We start from the raw sequence: 21,476 nt of genomic DNA on the forward strand, positions 1-21,476 counted from the left end.
TCTGTTTGTATCCACAATTTGCTAGATGATGATAGAAAAGCGCTGGAGTTTGTCTCTTTCATTCAGAGTATTTGGCCCCCATGCACTAAGTTTTTACTCATCAAGCTAAGAATGCATCACATCTGCTGGGTTAATTTCCTTGTGGATGAGTTTATTCAATCAATTCTTGTAGAACTAAACAGGTTGGCTAGAATGCATAGTCTGTAAGGTTAGATTTCCCCTCCTTGATGTGTGGAACCATTTCTGTGCAGTTCTTTCAAACAATAGTGACTTTGGCAGCTTTGGAAACTTGATTGAAAGTGAAGAAATGCAAAGTATCGAAAAGCCTCTTTTGTTTTACTTCACTTATGTTAAGATCTTGGAGACTTTAGCTTTGATTATAAATCACAAGCATCATGCAATTTCATTTTCTGTCCCCTATAAATATGATGTAATCATTAGCATGTTTTCCCAATATTCTAAGTAAGTAGGTTTGAATTATTATTAAGAGGTATACAAGTGAATAATATGGATAGTGTAGCATTGGATTAATAACTCACATATCTTGGGATTAAATCCATGACTTGTGTTTTATTGTGTATTTGGCAGTATGCTTAATTCTTAGCGTCTCACTTACCCTAGTTGTTGAGTAAAAAGGTATCAAATCTTCTAGAATTTTAGCTGCATTTAATTGATGTCCTTTCTACAGGTAACTAAACAGCAGAGCTAAGAACCAACACTTGAAATCAAAGATTATGAAGCCTTTGCATTAAATACAATTATGCGGTCCTAAGCTTCTGTAAAAAATCAGTCTGTGTGCTTTTGCTTAAAAGGGAAATAATACCATGCAGTAAGATTATGTTCCAGATATATTAATTTGCAATACTGTTTTTTTTTTTGCTTTATGCTTTAAATATTCCCTAGGGAATATGTATACCACATAACAAGTCAATAAAGATGATTATGGTTGACAAATAGAAGAGATAAAAATACAGATTTTTTTTTAGATATTCTAAATTTAATCCTTTTTATTTTCACCAGTGTTTGAATTATTCAATTTCAGTTATATTCCTGACAAATAAGTGAATGTTTTTTTTTTATTTCATTTCAGTAAACAGGGACGGAAGCTTGGAACAGTTGAATTTCAGTGCAGTAGTTGCTATAAATGGTTTCATATTGATTGTATCAAAATGCCTTTAGGGTAGGTATTCTTCAGCACACCTTATACAGTTTTCTTTCTTTCCTTATTTTGTTCATTTTTTTCTACCATGCTACAATCATCACCATCAACAGCATCCTCGTTTAACGTCTGCTTTCCATGCTGACATGGGTTGGATAGTTTGACTGAGGACTGGTGAGCTAGAAGGCTGCACCAGACTCCAATCTGATCTGGCAAAGTTTCTACAACTAGATGCCCTTCCTAATGCCAACCACTCTGAGAGTGTAGTGGATGTTTAATTCTATTGTGTGTACAAATACACTGCAGACATGCATGTGTATACATAAGTATGTAAGAATACACCTGTGCATTATTGACATTGAAATATGTACTTCCTGAGCATCTATAGTACAAGTAAAATAGATGAGTGAATAATATATTGCAGGGACAGCTAATACATTTAGATCTTCTGCTGATATTTTGTTGTTTATGTAATAGTTTCAGTTATCCTAGCTGTCAAGGATAGGTACAAAAAGGAGATATTTATCTCACATTCATGTACCACTAATAGAATGAACTACCTGTCTGTAAGAGCCTGTTGAAAGTATTTTTGCATACTCATATTTATGTACCTGAAGACATACTTCATAAAACAAATATTGCAAAATTGAGAGTGCTTGTGGTTATTTTGAAAACTGTAAGATTGTTGGAAGTTAATAGAGAACCATGAAAAATTATTTTCTTTTGAAATTGTACTTTCTCTGACATTTGTTCTAGAGATAAAGTAATATCCACTTGAGGTGGACTAAAGCTGCAGTCTTCAGAAAGAACATCTTCAAAAGATTATAGATGATGGGAAAAAGAGAGTCTGCAAATGTCGACCCAATTGAGGGACCAGCTATTCAAATTAGTAGATAAAGCAATTAAGGGTATGAAGACAGGGAAAGTTCCCAGCCCATCAGGAATCACTGCTGAAGTTCTTAAAATCTCTGGCAGCATATGCTATAATCTAGTCAACCAGGTGATACATGAAGAAGTCATACCTTATGACTGGTGTAGCAGCACCATAGTCAACTGCTACAAATGTAATGGTGACGCATTAGATAGGAATAATTACAGAGGTATCAAATTGTTGATGAAAGTTACAAAGAGGATCATAGCCCAACCAATTAGGGAGAGAGTTAGTTTAGACGAGATGCATTCTGGGTTTGTGCCAGGGAGAAGAACCACTGATGCAGGAGAAATTTCTAGCCAAAGATAATTCTCTGTACTTGGCTTTTGTTGACATGGAGAAAACCCTTGACAGAGTCCCTTGATCCCTTATTTGGTGGTCAGTGTGGAAACTAGGGATAGATGAGTGGTTGGTGAGAACTGTAGAAGCCATGTATAGGGATGCTGTCAGTAAGGTGAGGGCTGGCAACAAGTATAGTGAAGAATTCCGGATAGAAGTAGGGGGTTCACTAAAGATCAGTCCTCCAGGTAATAACAGAGGAATTTAAGACAGGCTGCCCCTGAGAGCTCCTCTATGCTGATGACACTTCTCTAATAGCTGAGTCACGATCAGAACTAGAGAAGTTTCAGGTGTGGAAGCAAGGTCTAGAATCAAAGGGCCTTAGAGTCAATCTAGCAAAAACCAAAAACTGGGAAGGCAGGCAAATCACAAATCCCTTCAGGTAGATGGCCCTGCTCAATCTGTAGAAATGGCGTAGGTAGAAACTCCATAAGATGTACCCAGTGTAAGCTATGGATACATACGAGGTGAAGCAATATCAAAGGAAGGTTAACTGGGAGGATAGTTTTTGTATGTGGCAGATGCACAGGAGCAATAAACACCAAAGATGTACAGAAAACAGATTCTATCACATGCCAGGGGGAAAAACTAGAAGTAGTTGATAACTTCTGTATACTAGGTGACTAAGTCAGTAGCAGGAATGGCTGCTCTGAGAGTGTAGCTGCTAGAATAAGAATAGCCTTGGCAAAGTTCAGAGAGCTCTGACCTCTGCTCGTAACAAAGGGCCTGTCACTCAGAGTGAAAGGTACTGTATGATGCCTGTGTACAGTGAAACATGGGCTGTGACTGCTGAGGACATGTGTTGGCTTGAAAGAAATGAAGCTAGTATGCTCTGCTGGATGTGTAATGTCAGTATGCATATACGACAGAGTGTAAGCTCCTTGAGAGAAAAGTTGGACATAAGAAGCATCAGATATGGTATACAAGAGAGACAATTGTACTGGTATGGTCATGTGTTGTGTATGGATGAGGACAGCTGTGTGAAGAAGTTACACACTAACAGTGGAGGGAACCTGTGGAAGAGGTAGACCCAGGAAGAAATGGGATGAAGTGGTGCAGCACAACATTTGAATGCTGGGCCTCACAGAAGCAATGACAAGCAACCGAAACCTTTGGAGATATTCTGTGCTTCAGAAGACTTTTGCAAAGTGAAATCGTAGTCATAGCCGATGCCAGTGCTGCCTGACTGGCAGCCATGCTGGTGGCACGTAAAAAAGCACCATTCTATTGTGGCCGATGCCAGTGCCTCTTGACTAGCACATAAAAAGCACCATTCAGGTGTGGTCAATGCTAGTGCCTCCTGACAGGCTCATGTATTGGTAGCATGTAAAAAGCACCATTCGAGCATGGTCGATGCCAGTGCCTCCTGACTGTCTCCCATGCCACTGGCACATAAAAAGCACCCACTACACTCTTAGAGTGGTTGGCGTTAGGAAGGGTATCCAGCTGAAGAAACCTTGCCAGATCAAATTGAAGCCTGGTGCAGCCTCCTTGCTTGCCAGTCCTCAGTCAAACCATCTAACCCATACCAGCATGAAAAGCAGATGTTAAACAGTGATGATAATGATGAAAGTTAGGTATCATTATATGACTGAATCTGTACAATGCGGAAAAAATATACTGCAAAAATCTCCTCTGGATAAAATTCAAATGTACCTTTGCAAAAGGAATTAAATTCAGTACTGTAAGCCATTACCACCACCATCACCACGATCTCCTCCTTCTTGCCTCTGCAAAAGGTCAGAAGTGTTGCCTCACTCCTCATTTGACTAAAACCCTTCAAAAACCTTTCTTTCATCTACCATCCCTCACCCTCAAAAAAGTAAATATTCCTTTTTATTATAGGCACAAAGCCTGAAAATTTCAGGAGGGTGCTAGTCTCAATTACATTGACCCCAGTGTTCAACTGGTACTTATTTAATTGACCCTAGAAAGATGAGAGGCAGCATTTGAACTCAGAACATAAAGCCAGAAAAAATGACATTAAGCATTTTGTCCAGCACAATAATGATTCTGCCAGCTCACTACCTTAATGTCAGTAAATATTAAAACCAGTTCTACACCATGTTTCTCTGTTAATTAATTCCATTTCTTCCTAAAAATAAATCATTATTATCATTGTTCTTATTATAATTAATATCATTATGTATATCCTGATTTTTCATTCTTCGTTTATTTGATATACTGCCAAAGGGAACCAGATAGACATGTCACACCCTTTACCAGCATTGAATTATAGATAGATGAGAGATGTTTAGACCTGATGATGATGATGCTTGTATAATATATTGATGTTACTTATTCATCATCATCAGAACTATTGTCACTACCTTCAGTAGGTCAGCACAACAACATATTTTCACATTCTTATATTGCAAATATATATAAGTGAAAAAATATATAGTAAATACACAGACGAAAAGTAAACAATGTATAACATATATTGAGAGCACAAACAGACTAAAGACAAGCATAGAAAGTCCCTAATTCTTCATCAGTTATCAACAGATGATAGTACTCAGTGTTATACCATTAATATGATGTATGTATGTACAGATGGTGTTATTGAATTATTCATCAATAAAAAATGTATCTGAAACAACTGTAGTGAACCTTTATCCCATTTGTGCTCATGTAACTAGCCAAAAGAAATATTTGTGTATGTGCTTGTATGTATATGTATTTTTGTGTTACTTGTCTGTGTGTGTGTGTGTGTGTGTGCGAGGTAGCTTCTATATGGGCATGTGTTGGATGGGTCAGACAGTTCTTATTCAGAGTTACTACCCTCTTGGATGAGTCAAAAGACCAGCACTCATGCATACACACATTTCAATTTATGGCATGATTTCTTCAACTTGATGCCTAGGGAGTATTTGGATCAATTTATTGGACTACAAAATTGTCTTGTTTCCTACAAGACTAAAATGTCCTCTCTTCAGCGTCTCTATAGATATTGGAGCTAGAACTCTAGTTTTCCAGATAAATGTGACTGGTGGAAGGGTGAGCAGTAAAGTCATGCAATCCGCCTTTATCCTTAAAGAGAATCCCTTTGTTATCAGCTAAGGTAATAACTACCTGAACATTCCTGTGAACGTTTTTGTGCACATTTTTTGTATCTTGAATTCATACTTATAAACTGTCTAATTTAATTTAATGTTCAAAACTGAAAATCTTTTACTTTATGATCTGCTTCTAATATTAACAAGCTGTTGTTTTTTGTTTATAGCTTTTGTTTGTTTTTTTGCAACTCATAATAGCTTGAAGAATTTCGGAGTGAAAACTATGTTAAATGATAAATACAAAATAAAATATGAAATAGTGATCTTCATACAGCTTAGGACTAAATGCTATGAGGTATCAAGGATTCTCGTGGGAAAGAAGGGGTGTGTATATGTTTGATGTTAATAATAATAATTATTTCTACTCTAGGAACAAGGTCTTGAAAATGACTAGTTGATTACATCGAGCCCAGTGAACTCAGAACTTAGTGGCAGGCGAAATACTGCTAAGCATTTCGCCCGGCATGCTAATGATTTTGCCAGCTCACTGCCTAAGCTTATTGTATAAAGTGCTCTTCAGAAATGGTTGAAGGGGCAAACAAAGCAGACATATATATCAATAAAGATGGTGTTGAAAGTTAGATGTCCATGCACAATACATAGAATAAGATACAAAAAGACAAAGGGTGAACAAAGAAGAAGGGATTCATAGGTATATCTGGAGTAGTATTTGCAAATTTCAGGAAGTATGGAATTTTTTAAGGGTGCACTGTGCTAATAACTGATGCAGGTAGTTTATTACATGCTTCAACAATACTGAGCAAAAATGTTTTTGAAAGCCATGGATGCTGCATTGTTTTTGGATTTTATAAGCATGTCCATGAGATTTTTGAATTCAAAAAGGTGGCCAAAGTTGTTGAGAAAATGGTGGATAATCTTGTGGGCTTTTGCCAAGTCAGTTACATGGTATTGAAACCTAAGTATGCTAATGCCCAGAGAAGAAATACATTCAATAGAGGGTATTTGGCTGCATGTTTGAGCTTCCAGTAGCTCAATATTCTGGACAAGATGGGTGCTCCAGTCTGGAGATGCAAACTGTTAGTGTGGGCATACCATTGCCATATATATATATATATATATATATATATCTTTAAATAGATAGGTAGTAAGCAACTGACAAAGGTCTTACAGAGTGATGTTAAGACAACTTCGGTATTTTGATAACTTTTAGAAACATGGTTCATCCAATGCAGATCATTGATACCTAGGTCACATTCACCAGTAGACTTCTTAAGGTTGATGTTATGGAGGGAGTAGGGAAATTCTAGGTTTTCCTCCCAAAATGTATAGTAGCAACACTTGTCTACAGCCAGCTTGAATTGCCAGTCAGCAATCCATTGCAACATTATATGCAGAATGTGCAGAAAGTTGCATATTACCATGACTGCCCAGGTATTTAATAACACAAACTGAAAAACACTGAATAGCATTCAGCATTTCTTTTTTACTACCATCATGTTGTATCCCTACGCAAAATACACAATTCTCTTTGTTTCATTGAAAAATTTCTCAGATATTCATACCTTTTGCATGATGAACATATGATTAAGTGCACACTAACATCAGTTGAAAGAACTGAAATTCAAATACTTTGAAAATTAAATGGAAATGTACAGTAGGGAAGAAGTCTGATCTTCAATAGTTATGGTGACAACTTTGGATATGTTTCGGTCTTATCAGTCCTCCTCAACAAAGTTTAATCTAACATAGAACAACTTTATGGGGTTCTTTTGTGAAATTTTTTCTGTTTAAACAATTTAAAATAATTATATTGGAAAATTTCCCAGCAATACTCTGCATGATAGGCTAACAATGCAATGCACTAAAAAGAAACTTCAATCAATTGAAACTGCTCTCTTTGTTTCAATTTTCTTCATTGACAAGTACCATATCTCTTTTACAGTTAAAGTGTCGGCTATATAGGTTTAGCCTACTGGGGAAACACAGGCTGTTTTATAAGCTTATAAAACAAGCTGTTTCAAGCTTGAAAATGTCCAAATATACTAAATAGCAACCCTGCTAAAAGAAATATGAGATGGTTATTGTAAATGTATACAATATACTTCAGATTCATTTAGTGTTTTCATTTTACTTTTCATTTCAGGAAATGTGTTCCTTTTATGTCAAATTACCTTTTTTACTGCAAGTCTAAGAAGTGCAGTCCAAACGGTGAAAGTTTTTCCAAAAAACATGCAAGTATGTATGATATTGTTTTGTAATTTATAAAACAGAGCTTTGAACTATTAGTTTTCTCTATTTTTGAGGATGTGTTCGTTATTATTTAATCAGTAAATACTGAAGTGGGCTTCTACTAACATTTCACTGCTTCTACTAATCAAGCAGTTAAGAGCTTGATACTTACCTCTCTCTGACTAAAACCAAAGGTACCTTAACTGATTATTGGCAAATCATTAGAGTATTTTGTGCCTGAGGCGAGTCATTCCCGTTTTAATGCTTTATTAACACACTCACTGGTTCAATTTCCACTCATTTGCATCTTTTTCTTTCTAAAATTCTCATTGCTTCTTGCAACCTCTTCAGTTATTGACTCTGTCCATTATCAGAGCTGCATTCTTTTTGTTTGTTTATTTTGTACGCATGTGTGTGCATGTGTATACACATATGTATGTGTTTATGTGTGTGTGTATATGCATATGTATATATGTATGCACATTTGTATTTTGCATATCATGTGTGTGTGTGTGTACCTCTGTTTCCTTGTGTGTGTATTTGTATACCTCTGTCTCTTTGTGTATCTATGTGTATTGGTGTATGTGACTATGTACGTGCGTCTTATGTATGGATGTGTGTGTGTGTAGAGTGCGTGTGTGTATATGGTTACATGTTTCCTTTTGTGTATGTGTGTGTGCTTGTCTGTCCATATTATCTATGTACCTATCTATCTACTTACCTATCTGTTTACCTGCATATCCATTTACCTACCTATATATATATATATATATATTCACCTACATAACAGCCTACTAACAAATCTACCTGTATATGTATAAACTGTGGGTATTGAGGATTCTCCTATTTAGTACAGGGTATGTTTCATTTATGAGGACATACTCCTGTATTTGAGTATTGGGTCTTTCAAGTACTTGGATAAAATGCGAATTTCAAGTCGACCTAGTGTGCCTCCATGTTGGTCTTTGGCATGTTGGTAGAGTATAGAGGAGTGTTTTTTGTCGTCATATTGTCTCAAATAATTATTTAATCTCTCCATAATGCTTCTAGATGTCTCACCAATGTATGTCAAGTTCCTGTCTTTACAAGCACCCTCTATGCACCTTATGCTGTAGACTACATTTCTAGTTCTACACTTAATGCCAGGGTAAATCTTACATACCATGCAGTTCTCAAATGGGTACGTCCTACATAACTGATCTGATGGCACTCCCTGGCTTTTCAATGAGCTTAATGTTGAGCTTGGTCTCCTTCCATATAGTTACTACTTGCATCTGTTATAGAGATTTTAGAACTAGCTGCTTTGCTTGTCATTAGAGTATCAATATTTGCTCCAGCCATTTTCATTATGAGTTCAGATCCTACCAAGGTTGACTTTGCCTGATACTTAATCAACTAACCCCTCCCCTTCAATTTCTGGCCTTATGACCATATAAGAAATAATTATCTTTTATTATTTGTTTTACATTTTCTCACACACACTCACACATACAAGCAGGACCATCATGCAGCAACATTTAACCTAGCAACAAGGTCTGTAATATCAATTATATTTGTAGCTGAGCCATTTCACTTACCATTTTTGCAATTTCTGATCTCAGTAGTTCAACCTCAAGGGAAATGGAATGAACCAAGTTGATTTGCCCTTGATTCACTGCAACCCATTAAGAGTTGTGCAACACTTTGTGGAGATTAATTCTGTTTATAGAATTGACTTTGAAACTTTACTTATTGGGGGAGGGTTTATTTTATAGTGAGAAACAAAGCATCAGGTTTATTAGAAAGTGTGTAGGGGAGGAGATTTCTGTAACCTCATATCTTCCCCAGAGAAATGAATGATTTGAAATAGTTACAACCCAATATTGACTCTGTGTTGAAAACTTTGCTGTGTTAGAACTTGCCTCTTTACAAAGCTTGCAACAGGAATCTTTATGTAATAACAATGACACCAGTCAAGCTAGCAGGAACATCATCATCATCGTTTAGCATCCGCTTTCCATGCTGGCATGGGTTGGACAGTGCAACTGGGGTCTGGGAAGCCAGAAGGCTGCACCAGGCCCAGTCTGATCTAGCAATGTTTCTACGGCTGGATGCCCTTCCTAACGCCAACCACTCCATGAGTATAGTGGGTGCTTTTTATGTGCCACCAGCACAGGTGCCAGACGAGGCTGGCAAACGGACACAATCAGATGGTGCTTTTTATATGCCACCGGCACGGAGGCCATGCGAGGCTGGCAACAGCCACGATCGGATGGTGCTTTTTACGTGCCACCTGCACGGAAGCCAGTCAGGGCAGCGCTGACAACGGCCACGTTCAGATGATTCTCTTATGTGCCACTGGCACTGGTATCACAGCTACAATTTCCATTGATGTTGATCGATTTTGATTTTGATTTTCACTTGCCTCAACAGGTCTTCACAAGTAGAGTTTTGTGTCCCAAGAAGGAAAGGTATGCATAAGTGGACTGAAGCCATGGGTTATGGTCTCACTTGTCCTACCGGGTCTTCTCACGCACAGCATACTTCCAAAGGTCTCGGTCTCTAGTCATTTCCTCGGTGAGACCTAATGTTCGAAGCTCGTGCTTCACCACCTACTCCCAGGTTTTCCTGGGTCTACCTCTTCCACAGGTTCCCTCAACCGCTAGGGTGTGGAACTTTTTCACACAACTATCTTCATCCATTCTCGCCACATGGCCATACCAGCGCAAACGTCTCTCTTGCACACCACAACTGATGCTTCTTAGGTCCAACTTCTCTCTCAAGGTACTTACACTCTGTCGAGTATGAACACTGACATTACACATCCATCGGAGCATACTGGCTTCATTTCTTGCGAGCTTACGCATATCCTCAGCAGTCATGTCCCATGTTTCACTGCCATGTAACATGGCTGTTCGTACACATGCGTCATACAGTCTGCCTTTTACTCTGAGCGAGAAGCTTTTTGTCCCTAGCAGAGGTAATCACTCAACCAGTTCACTGTAGCAATAAAATCTCCTTCAATAAACACACTTATCTTCAAAGTGAGGGTAAAAAGTTTCAAGACCTTAGATGTTAAGACATTATGGCTCACTGTAAAGATAGGATTTCTATGACTTCAGTGTTAACCTTTGATCCTAGCCATTGTCTTGGATATTTTATACATACTCATCCAGTTTACAAAACTTATAGGCTGCTTTTAAATGGTTTATCAGCTACTGACTGAACATACTGAATAGCAAATTTATCATATGACAGTAAGGAAACTTCTAAATAATTACTTAACTTTATTTTTACCTCAAAATTAGCATTATATGGTGATTTTTTTTTTTACTACCAAATACCTTTCTTATCACTAACCACTCAGTAGTGAAGTAGGCATGAAGCTTTATGTCACTTAAGTAAACTGTACCAAGCAGTTTTAGGTTTTATCCAGGCAAACAAGAAAGTGGCTTTTAATTTGAACTCTTAACTATGTACTGTATTCAGTAATCCAGCTTAACCTCACAGCTGTTATGCCTCAACATACCAGTCAAATCCTCCTAAACATATCACTTACCATCTTTTAAAAAAGCAAGCATATGTTTTAAATTCTAAATTTTGACACACTATACTGACTTTATCATCATCATCCTCATTTAATGTCTGTTTTCCATGCTGGCATAACTTGGACGTTTTGACTGGGGACTGGCAAGCCAGGAGGCTGCAACAGGCTCCAATCTGATCTGCCAATGTTTCTACAGCTGGACGCCCTTCCTAATGCCAACCACTCCAAGAGTGTAGCAGGAGCTTTTTACGTGCCACCGGCACAAGAGCCAGTCAGGTGGCCCTGGCATCAGACACGTTCAGATGGTGCTTTTTATGTGCCAGGCACAAGGCTAACAATTTTAGGGTAGGGGTAAGTTGATTACATTGACCATCAGTGTTCAACTGGTACTTATTTTATCAATCCCGAAAAGATGAAAAGAAAACTCAACCTCGACAAACTTTGAATTCAGAACATAAAGATGAGTGAAATGCCTCTATGCATTTCATCCAGTGTGTTAATGATTCTGCCAGCTTGCCACCTTATTTTACTATATAAATATTAGAAACCATTATTGTTAATATTATCATTATATTCTGATTATGGCACTAATACAATCAGTAGAGCACTGAGTGAGATATTGTATGTTAAAGGTCAATGCAAATACAGATGAGGGAGCCAACTAAAATGATCATCATTTGATGAAGTTCAACTAACACAGTCTAACACTGACTTGCTAGACATTTTTGTTCTTATATCTAGATCTGTATGTTCCCAATCATATGATTGACTATCTTCTTGACATTAGTTTACTCAAACAGAACTGAAGAAAAAAAACCTTCCCTTTAAATACTAGCCCACCTGAGATCTCCTCTAATTGATACTAAATCTCTCTTTATAAACTGTTCAAACCTCTCATCATAATTTTTTATAACACCATTTTTATTATGTAATATTCTGTCAGATGTAGCAATTAAATCTCCTGCAACAAACACACTTATCTTCAAAATGAGGGTAAAATATTTCAAAGTTTTAAATTTTAAGACGTTATGCATCACTGTAAAGATAGGATTTCCATGACTTCACTGCTAACCTTTGATTCCAACCATTCTTGGATATTTTACACATATACATCTAGTGTAAAACTTATGGGGTTGCTTTTAAATGGTTTATCAGCTACTGACTGAACATACTGAGTAGCAAATTTATCATATGACAATAAAAGTTTTGTAAATAGGTATCCTGAGTTCCTGTGTATCTTAAATCCAGACTAAAAGGGTTCATGTCAGGAAATGCATCTGGGCGTAAAACACTGCCTCAGTCTACTCGCTTTGTTTATGAAGTGTGGAAAAGCAACCATGAAATAGTCATGATTGTGTGGTTAACAAGTTTACTTTCTAACCATGTGATTTTGGGTTCAATATTACTGCAGCATCTTGAGTGTCTTCTACTATAGCCCCAGACCAACAAAAGCCTTGTGAGTGGATTTGGGAAAAAAGAAACTGAAAATATTTGGGTTGATTTGTTTAACTTCAAGGTGGTGCCCCAGCATGGCCACAGTCTAATGACTGAAACAAGTAAAAGATAGAAGATAATGGTAATGATGGTCACAGCAGCAATGATGATGATCCAAACATCAACTTAATAATGAGAATGCTAGTTATTTTCAAAATCCATCCTACTTAATTATCTTCAATATTAACTGAAACAAATAGGCAGTATATTTCATTAAAAATATGATCACAAAAAAGTTTTAAAAACGTTCAAGTTATTGAGACAATAGTGACCTTTAAAATCAACATTTTTTCAAGAAGACAAAAGGAAATCTATACCTGGTCACTCGAACTCCTTGAAATAGCAGCCAAGTTTCTCTTGAATAACACTACAATCTTAAAGATGGTCTCATTAAGAAATGTGGTCTACTGTACACAATGTCTGAAAAACCAGATGAGGACAGTTACAGCTGGAGTGCTTCTGATCATAGAGCTGCTTGATCAGGAATGGCCTAGGGCTAAACAACATTTTTTTAAAGTATTTTTTTCTCTCCTCTCTCTGTCACTCATTCAGTCACTCAGCCACTTCCACTCATATATGCAGGACAGTGACACAGCTGGATATTTTTTGACATTGCAAGTTAAATCAGTCATACAAATATACTTACACATATCAGTAAAACAGAGTCTTTGGTTACCACTGATATAATTGTCTGAATATATTGTTAACCATAAATTACTCATAATCTCCCAAGTTTTCTTTTCTTTCATAACACACTCTCTCTCTCTCTCTCTCCTTCCCCCTCCTTCTCTCTCTCTCACACAAGCACACATAAAAAGTAAATCAATCTTCTATTGATTGCAACTTCCAGTTAGATCAACTAAACCACTACATATTGAATTATAATATGACTGAGTATACTGATAACAGTTTGCATACAGGGCGTTTGGGCTAAATTTGATGATTTTTTTTTCTGGACAGCTTAATGTATTGGTGAACATTTAACAGTGTTGGAGGGCAAAAAGATTAAAGCTGTGGTTAGCTGATATGGAGGATTGGAAGTCATGTGAATATTGGAAAAGAGTTATATGTATCGTGGCAACTCATACTGGGTATCAAAATGTCAACATTGTGACTGTTATTCAGTGCTCTGTCATCATCATCATCATCATCGTCTAGCATCCGCTTTCCATGCTAGCATGGGTTGGACGGTTCAACTGTGGTCTGGAAAGCCAGAAGGCTGCACCAGGCCCAGTCTGATCTGGCAATGTTTCTACAGCTGGATAGTCTGTAATGTCTGTAAAACATGACATGTACAACTGTAAGGGAGACTACAAATCTGTAGCCAGCAGGGAGGAACACAGAAGGTTTTCTAACTGCATAAGCACACCAAAATCCATCCAACAACTGCAGAACAAGGTGATGGAAGATTTGTGCAAGGGAATCCAGGCTTTGGCAACAGATAGGTGCTGGAGTTACTACCATAGAGCTGACTCTGAATACCACTCATACAAAAGGTGCAAGGGACAAATTCTGACAGTTAAGGCTAAGGAAAACTGCTTGACCTTGACCAAAGAAGCTTCTGAACAAGCTGAAGCATCCTGTTGAGCCAAGGATGATCTGGTTCTTCTCAGATGAAAAGGACTTCTGCCAGGATCAGTTTCACAATACCCAAAACAACAGTTGGCTTGCCTACAAGTCATGTGATACCCCACATATCATGAAAACTAAGTTCCCCCAAATTGTGATGGTCTTTGTATGTATTTCCAGTGAGGGTGATGTCATGCTACTCCACATTTTTGAACAAGACCTTAGGCACATTTCAGACCGCTATGTGAAGCTGCTAGGGACTGTGGTTAAATCCCAGATGGTGAGGGTTGCTGCAAGATTAGGGTCACTAATTTGAGTAATCTGTTATCTCCCAACCATAATCTAGTTGATTTTTTTTTTAAAGCACTTTTATTTTTGGATGGGATTTTGTTTTCTTTTCCTTTTATGCAAACTGTTAAATTTAGTCCAAATATCCTGGAACATTTGGGTAGAGCCATCATGACAGTGTGACACAATTTGCTCCATGAAAGGGGTTCCACATACTTTCTGTCTATTCAGTTCCATTCATATGGCTTGAATCAACTCAAGACTTTGATAAAAGACATTTGCCCTGGTTGCCATGCAACCAGATGTTTAAGATAAGAAGAAACTGGGAAATAAATAGTTATTCTCACCTGGAATGGATGCCACTTTGTAGATTTTACATCCGCCTGACATAAATACGTCATGTTTACTATGAAGTGGGAGGGGGGGTCTCTTTATTAATTACTGAAGTAAAATAGCTGAGATTGAGAATTGTAATTGACTTTAACTCTATTTTTCTTTCCTTTTATATTGATTTCATAAATTTCAAAGAGTAGACTACCATTAATTGAATCAGTTATAGTATATGATTGGTGCTCACTTAATAATTCCATCAAGATTTGAACTCAGAATCATCATTATCATCAAATATCTATTTTTCATATTAGCATGGGTTGGACAGTTCGACAGGAGTTGGAGAGCTGCACCAGTATTTAGTTGTCTGTTTTGGTATGGTTTCTACAGCTAGATACCCTTCCTAATACCAATCACTTTACAGAATGTACTGGGTGCTTCTCACATGTCACTAACACAGGTGCATTTTATGTGGAACTGGCACTGAACATGCAGAGAGATAAAAGTAAATCACTCTATGGTATTTAGTTTGGCATTCCATTATTTCTACTTTTTCTCTGCCTTCAGAGAACTTCACTCAGCTGAAGGAGATCGTAGTCGTGTGAGCTGCATGCCAACCTCACTAATGCTAGTATTATGAAAATGTGAACTCAATATATTCTGTTAAGTGGTTTGCATTGAGAAGGCCATCAAGCTGTAGAAAGCTGACTTTAATGGATCCTGTCAAATTGTCTAACTCATGCATTATGTAGTGTCTTTTTTTTTAAGATAGTATGGTGGGATTTGAGGGAGATTTGGCTACTCTTTCTAACAAGTACAACATGTAGAGGCTCTTCTCTTTGGCTTTGGGTTAAAGCTAATAGCATCAGTGATATCCCCATGTCAATTATAGACTGCTGTCTAAATTTCCAACCACCTCAGTGTTATTCAACAAACTGAAGCAACCCTCTTAACTGTGCTATTATATATTCATTGATAATGCAGGAAACATCAACATGACGGTAAACCAAAGAAGAATGGAGCTTGACATTTAAAAAATGTGTAAGATGGCTATGTGGTTAAGAAGTTCACTTCTCAAACATTTGATTTTGGGCAAGCATTGTTCTAGTGTAGTTTCAGGCTGATTAACACCTTGTTAGGAAAATTTTGTAAATGGAAACTGTGAAAATATCATTTTAAGTTTGTTTTCCATATTGGAAAACAGACTTGGACAGGTCATCAGGATTCAATTCATTTCTTATTCAGAGTTAATGCTCTTCTACAGGAGCATTTCTTACTCATAGATAACATTTTTGGCATGGTTTTTATAGGTGCTTGCCTTTCTAATACTGATCTCTTTCTGAGACAAACATGAATGAGTGTGTGAACAGAAAGTGATGACCAAGAGTGGGAAAAGGGGAGAGTATGAATATGAGTGTGATGTTAGAGGAGGGATAGAGTATATTTATGTGTATGTCTGTGCCTATCAGTATAAACTACTGTGTTAAGTTTCATCCCTTTTATGTTAGAAATCAATAAAATAAATTCCAAACTAAAATAAAAATTGGGGTTGATATAATTAACTAAAACCCTTCAAGGTAGTGCCCCTGCATGGGCACAGCCCAGTGAACGAACCAGTAAAAATTCGAAAGTTTTATTTAAAAAAAAGTGACCTAACTATATTTTTAAAGATATATTTATTAATCTTATCTCAACTCTCTAGGTTTAAGTAGTGTGTGTGTGTCTTTCTCTCTGAACACAGATGTTGTCTTTCCTCAAAGAAAAACATGAAATAAATAGGACAGATAAAGACTTTCATGTGAGCTGAGTGAGCAACTATGTAAAAGCTCCCTCGTCATTGTGTTGTGTTCAAGATATCTTTCGAAGTAATATACATTTAAGATATAAATATGTTTAACTGACTGACTCATACTGTTCTGACTTTAATTAGCATTTCATTGTGTTGTTATTTAACTACAAATTAGCCTGATGATCGAATGTGTTCCAGCCATAAAAAACATCTACAATACCCACTGAGCCCTTTTTTAAAAATAACAGTAGAGTCTGATCTATGGGAATTAGTTGCTATTTCTATCATGTCTTGTCACCACATAGAGACAGCTTCTTACTTAAACCACAATCCTATTTCTAAAACCCATCCCATTTAAGCTATGTGAAAATTGAATGGTGAGTAATATATGAATCAGAGATAGCGTGACTTGTTAGTTTAAGTGTTGGCAACTCATAGCCCTTCTCGTTAACTGTTTTTACTCAGTCTACCTATCTGTAAAATAAGAATCAATCACAAGCCAAGATGCCTTTATATAGTTGCTCAGTCTGCTAGAAATAGCAATCAGACTTTTATCAAACTATATTTTTCAATCTTAAAGAAATATGGGATACATTGGATAATGTAGTTGTACATGCAATTGACAGGATGGCTATAACTTCAACACTTTTGATCATAATGCTGCTCAATCTAAGCTGAACTAGAACTAAACAGCAAGCATTAACCATGTGCATATCAAGCAGATCTTTTCAGTTTGACACACTTCTTCCAGTTGTATTCAAAATTTCTATATGGTGTAGTTTTTCATTCCAATTACAAAAATCACAACTTTTTTTTTTAAGAAATTAATGAAAAATGTTACAAATGGTCATGTGGTTTCAGGTTCAGTCTCACTACATTGTACCTGAAGCAAGTGTCTTCTGCTATAGCCCTAGGCCAATCAATGTCTTGTGAACAAATTTCATTGATAAAAACTGAAAGAAGCCTGTCATGTATATGTGTGTGTGTGTGTGTGAAGTGAAAGCGTATAGAAAATGCACAAACAAAAATTAAAAAACATAATGAATGCACAGGTGAACGGGAAATGTATAGTGAGTGCACAAACGGACAGAAAACAAAAACATTCCCTAATTCTTCATCAGTTATCAACCAGATGGTATTTCTCAGTTTTTTACCATTTTGTCCTTGAAAAGACAAAAGGCAAAAACAACTTCAACAGAATTTGAACTGAGAATGTAAAGAACTGTAACAGATATTGCAAAAACATTTTTCTAATGCCCTTACAATTCTGCCAGCTTTCCACACTATTAATAATAATAACAGTAGTTTCAAATTGTGGCACAAGACTAGCAGTTTTCAGGGTTGAGGTTAGTCAATTACATCAACCCCAGTTTTCAATTGGTACTTACCTTATTGACCTTGAAAAGATGAAAGGCAAAGTCAGCCTCAGCAGCATTTGAACTTGGAACATAAAGATGGACAAAATGCCACTGAGCATTTTGTCTGGTGTTCTAACAATTCTTCCAGCTCACCACAATAATAATAATAATAGTCCTTTCTACTATAGGCGCAAGGCCTGGAATTTGGGAAGAGAGGACAGAACAAGTCAATTTCTTATCAATCCTGAAGCGACAAAAGGCAAAATCAACCTCAGCAGAATTTGAACTCAGAACATAAAGACAGATGAAATGTCACTCAGCATTTTGTCCAGTGTGCTAATGATTCTGCCAGCTCACTGCCCTAATAATAATAACATGGTGATCTTGAACCTACTCATGATACTTGATAGAAACAGGTATAGCTATGGGATTAAGAAATTTTCTTTGCAGCTGCCTGGTTTCAAATTCAGTTCCATTGTGTGGCATATTTGGCAAACACACTCTGAGATTAACATAATTAATTGCCTATTTTTAGCACTGACATCTGGCCCTTTGGTGGTTTGTCAGAGTTCATTGTCACAAATATTTGATCCAGGCCTCTGATTTGAGAATAACCCTTCCCCATTCCTACAAGCCACAGATACCCTGATAAAATTAATGAATGAACATTAGTATCATTCTCTAAGTCAAGTGTTTTCAAACTTTTCCTTCCAGCATACCCCTTTATCATGTGCATCTGTGTTGATGTACCTTGTGAAGAATATATTGAAAACTGTTTGGGTGCTGTTGTGCAAACAATAAACATGTCTTACTTATTAATGTTATTTAATTTAATGTGTTCAAATCCTGTTGTGGTCAGCTTTAACTTTCATCTTTCTGAGGCGGAGGGTCAATAAAATAAAGTACCAGTCAAGTACTTGAGATAACTGTTCTTTCCCTCAAAATTTCTGACGTTGTGCCTATGTAAGAAATTAGTTTAGATTTAATGTTACATTTTTAATGAGGTGGATGACCTTGGCTTTTTCTAACATGTAACTCAATTCTAAGTACAGTTTCATAGATACACACCTGCATATCATTGTCAATTGGCAGTCTTAAATGAAATTTGTTTTCACTTAAAACATTGTTGGAAACTTTGTTCACAAAGTTAAACAGATCAGAACAACAGAAGGCTTTACATGCATTTTCTGTATACACAAGTTTCTTTTAGTTGGTTTTGATTATTTCAAAATTCTAGGTTTTTATGAGCTTCATATACCCTGTGTCTTTTCTTGCATACCTCTGGGAGTGCACATATCCTGGTTTGAGAACTTCTCCTTTAAGTCATGTTTAAAGATATTTATACAAGAAACCTATTTAACAAAGTTGGTAGTACACACCATTTCATAAAATAAATGTCATATTTTTATGTAACATAATCGTAAGTGCAGTATCTTCTGAAACAGGATATACTGAGTCATATCATTGCATAAATTTGAATGCTTTAAAAACAGATTAACAACCAGAGTACATGAGATAAGCAGTAAAACAGAAATAGTGCAAAAGTATAGTAGTTAATGGTGATACATCCTGAAAAGTTGACTCATACCAACTATATATCCTTTGTAAATACACTACATGAAAAAAAGCAATAATTTTTTTTTTTTTTTTATCTTATCACTTCAGGTTTCAGCCAGATGTGCTATACTGCTGTAGCAAATTTAACTTTTCAAAACCAATCACATCCTGATCAGAAATTCATGTTTTCAAAAAAGGTAATTTTTTTTAACAGTTATCTATGTGTTTCCTTGTAATAGTTTGGAACTCAAGACAGCCTATATGAGCTGTGTGTAAAAACAAAAAGTAATGGTATATGGCAGTGAAACATAAACAGTGATTGGAAAGAGAGAAATAAGTGGATAGTTTGCACATAGTCTGACCAGTTGTAAATTATGATTGATAGTTTAAGATAGGCAATTTCACTTTGGTGTGTTACATCATCATCATTTAACGTCCCCTTTCCATGCTGGTATGGGTTGGACGCTTTGACAGGTCTGGCAAGCCAGTGGGCTGCACCAGGCACCAATCTCATCTAGCAATGTTTCTACAACTGGATGCTCTTCCTAATGCCAACCAATCCAAGAGTGTGGTGGGTGCTTTTTATATGCCAGTATCACGGCACTGGCATCGACCACATTCAGATTGTGCTTTTTTACATGTGGAAGTTAATTGTTTAATACAGATCAGATTTAATCAAACAAACCTATGATTAACAGTGCTTCAAGTGTGATTATTTCTTATACTCTTAATTATAGTATATCTAAGACTGTGTTATTCAATACGGTTCTATATTTAAGAGATGAGGAATTATGTACATTATTTACATTTGACAGATATTTGTCCTCATCTTGTTTGTTGTTAACACGTTTCGGCTGATATATCCTCCAGCCTTCATCAGGTGCCCATAGGCATATGGCGTAGTGGTTAAGAGTGCAGGCTACTAACCCCAAGATTCTGAGTTCGATTCCAGGCAGTGACCTGAATAATAATAATAATAACATCAAAAAATACCTTAGGAATGAGAACCCATGTTCGAAAATTACCCAAAATACCTAATGATACATTCAAGGGTATCATTTAAGGGACACTTGGTTACTGATTTTATCTGGTCAAACAACTTCATGGACTTGTGATTTGAAGATTTTTTTTTTTCAGCCCCACATCAACTTTGGTTCAGCTGGCCAATGATCAAAGGTATTCCATCTGTATCTACTTTGTCTTTTTATGGATAGTCAAAGATTATAATATACAGTGCATCTCTTCCTTAATGGTAGTGGTGAGGTGATTGCTATTTGTAGCAAGTCAAGTGAATATACTGAGATTCCTGTTTATTCCCATATTTTATATCCTAGCCTTCTACAGACTAGATTTTCATTTGGAAAGCTAGTACAATTGTTTAAGTGGACTAAAGTAGCTTGTTTTTTTTTTTTGTTTTTTTTTTTTGTAAATAGAGAAATTGTTGTGGTATACAATGTGTTTGGGCATTTTCTGTATTGTCCATCTTGTCATTGTATTCCTGCAGGTTCAGCTGTGGACACATTTGTTTGGCTTAATGGAATTAGCAGCTAAATCTCCCATACATACTTCCTACAGAAAAAGATAGGATAGTCGTTTCTGCTGATGGTGGATAGCTTTTATCACCTATGGCATAGTTAACCACACGTTAAAGCATGACCTACATAAAAGAGCTGCAAACAAGGTATTCCAAACTGCTTCTCAGTTGTGTAGTTGCTGTTGTTCATGATAATAATGTTGAAGATGATGGTAGTAGTTATTTTAGATTAAGTTGATAGTTAAAGTGTTATCACATACATATCTAAAATTATCAGTGTAAGCATATGAAATTACATTTATGGTCATAGACGTAATGAAGAGTTGTAAATTTCACTGGGTTATTAAACTCTT

The 21,476-nt window shown here is 36.5% G+C and overlaps 1 protein-coding gene across 3 annotated transcripts in view; it reads left to right on the plus strand.

The window, feature by feature from the left end:
* The window catches only part of LOC115209695 (set1/Ash2 histone methyltransferase complex subunit ASH2), a 172,675-nt gene that overhangs the window by 19,686 nt on the left and 131,513 nt on the right, over positions 1-21,476 (plus strand). For all 3 annotated transcript variants that reach the window (XM_036501453.1, XM_029778180.2, XM_029778181.2), the window contains exons 4-6: positions 1,091-1,180; positions 7,593-7,684; positions 19,698-19,786. In XM_036501453.1, coding sequence (XP_036357346.1) covers positions 1,091-1,180; positions 7,593-7,684; positions 19,698-19,786 — 271 coding nt within the window. The remainder of the gene's footprint in view (positions 1-1,090; positions 1,181-7,592; positions 7,685-19,697; positions 19,787-21,476) is intronic.

This window comes from Octopus sinensis, linkage group LG3, assembly GCF_006345805.1.
Source record: "Octopus sinensis linkage group LG3, ASM634580v1, whole genome shotgun sequence".
Classification (NCBI taxonomy): domain Eukaryota; kingdom Metazoa; phylum Mollusca; class Cephalopoda; order Octopoda; family Octopodidae; genus Octopus; species Octopus sinensis.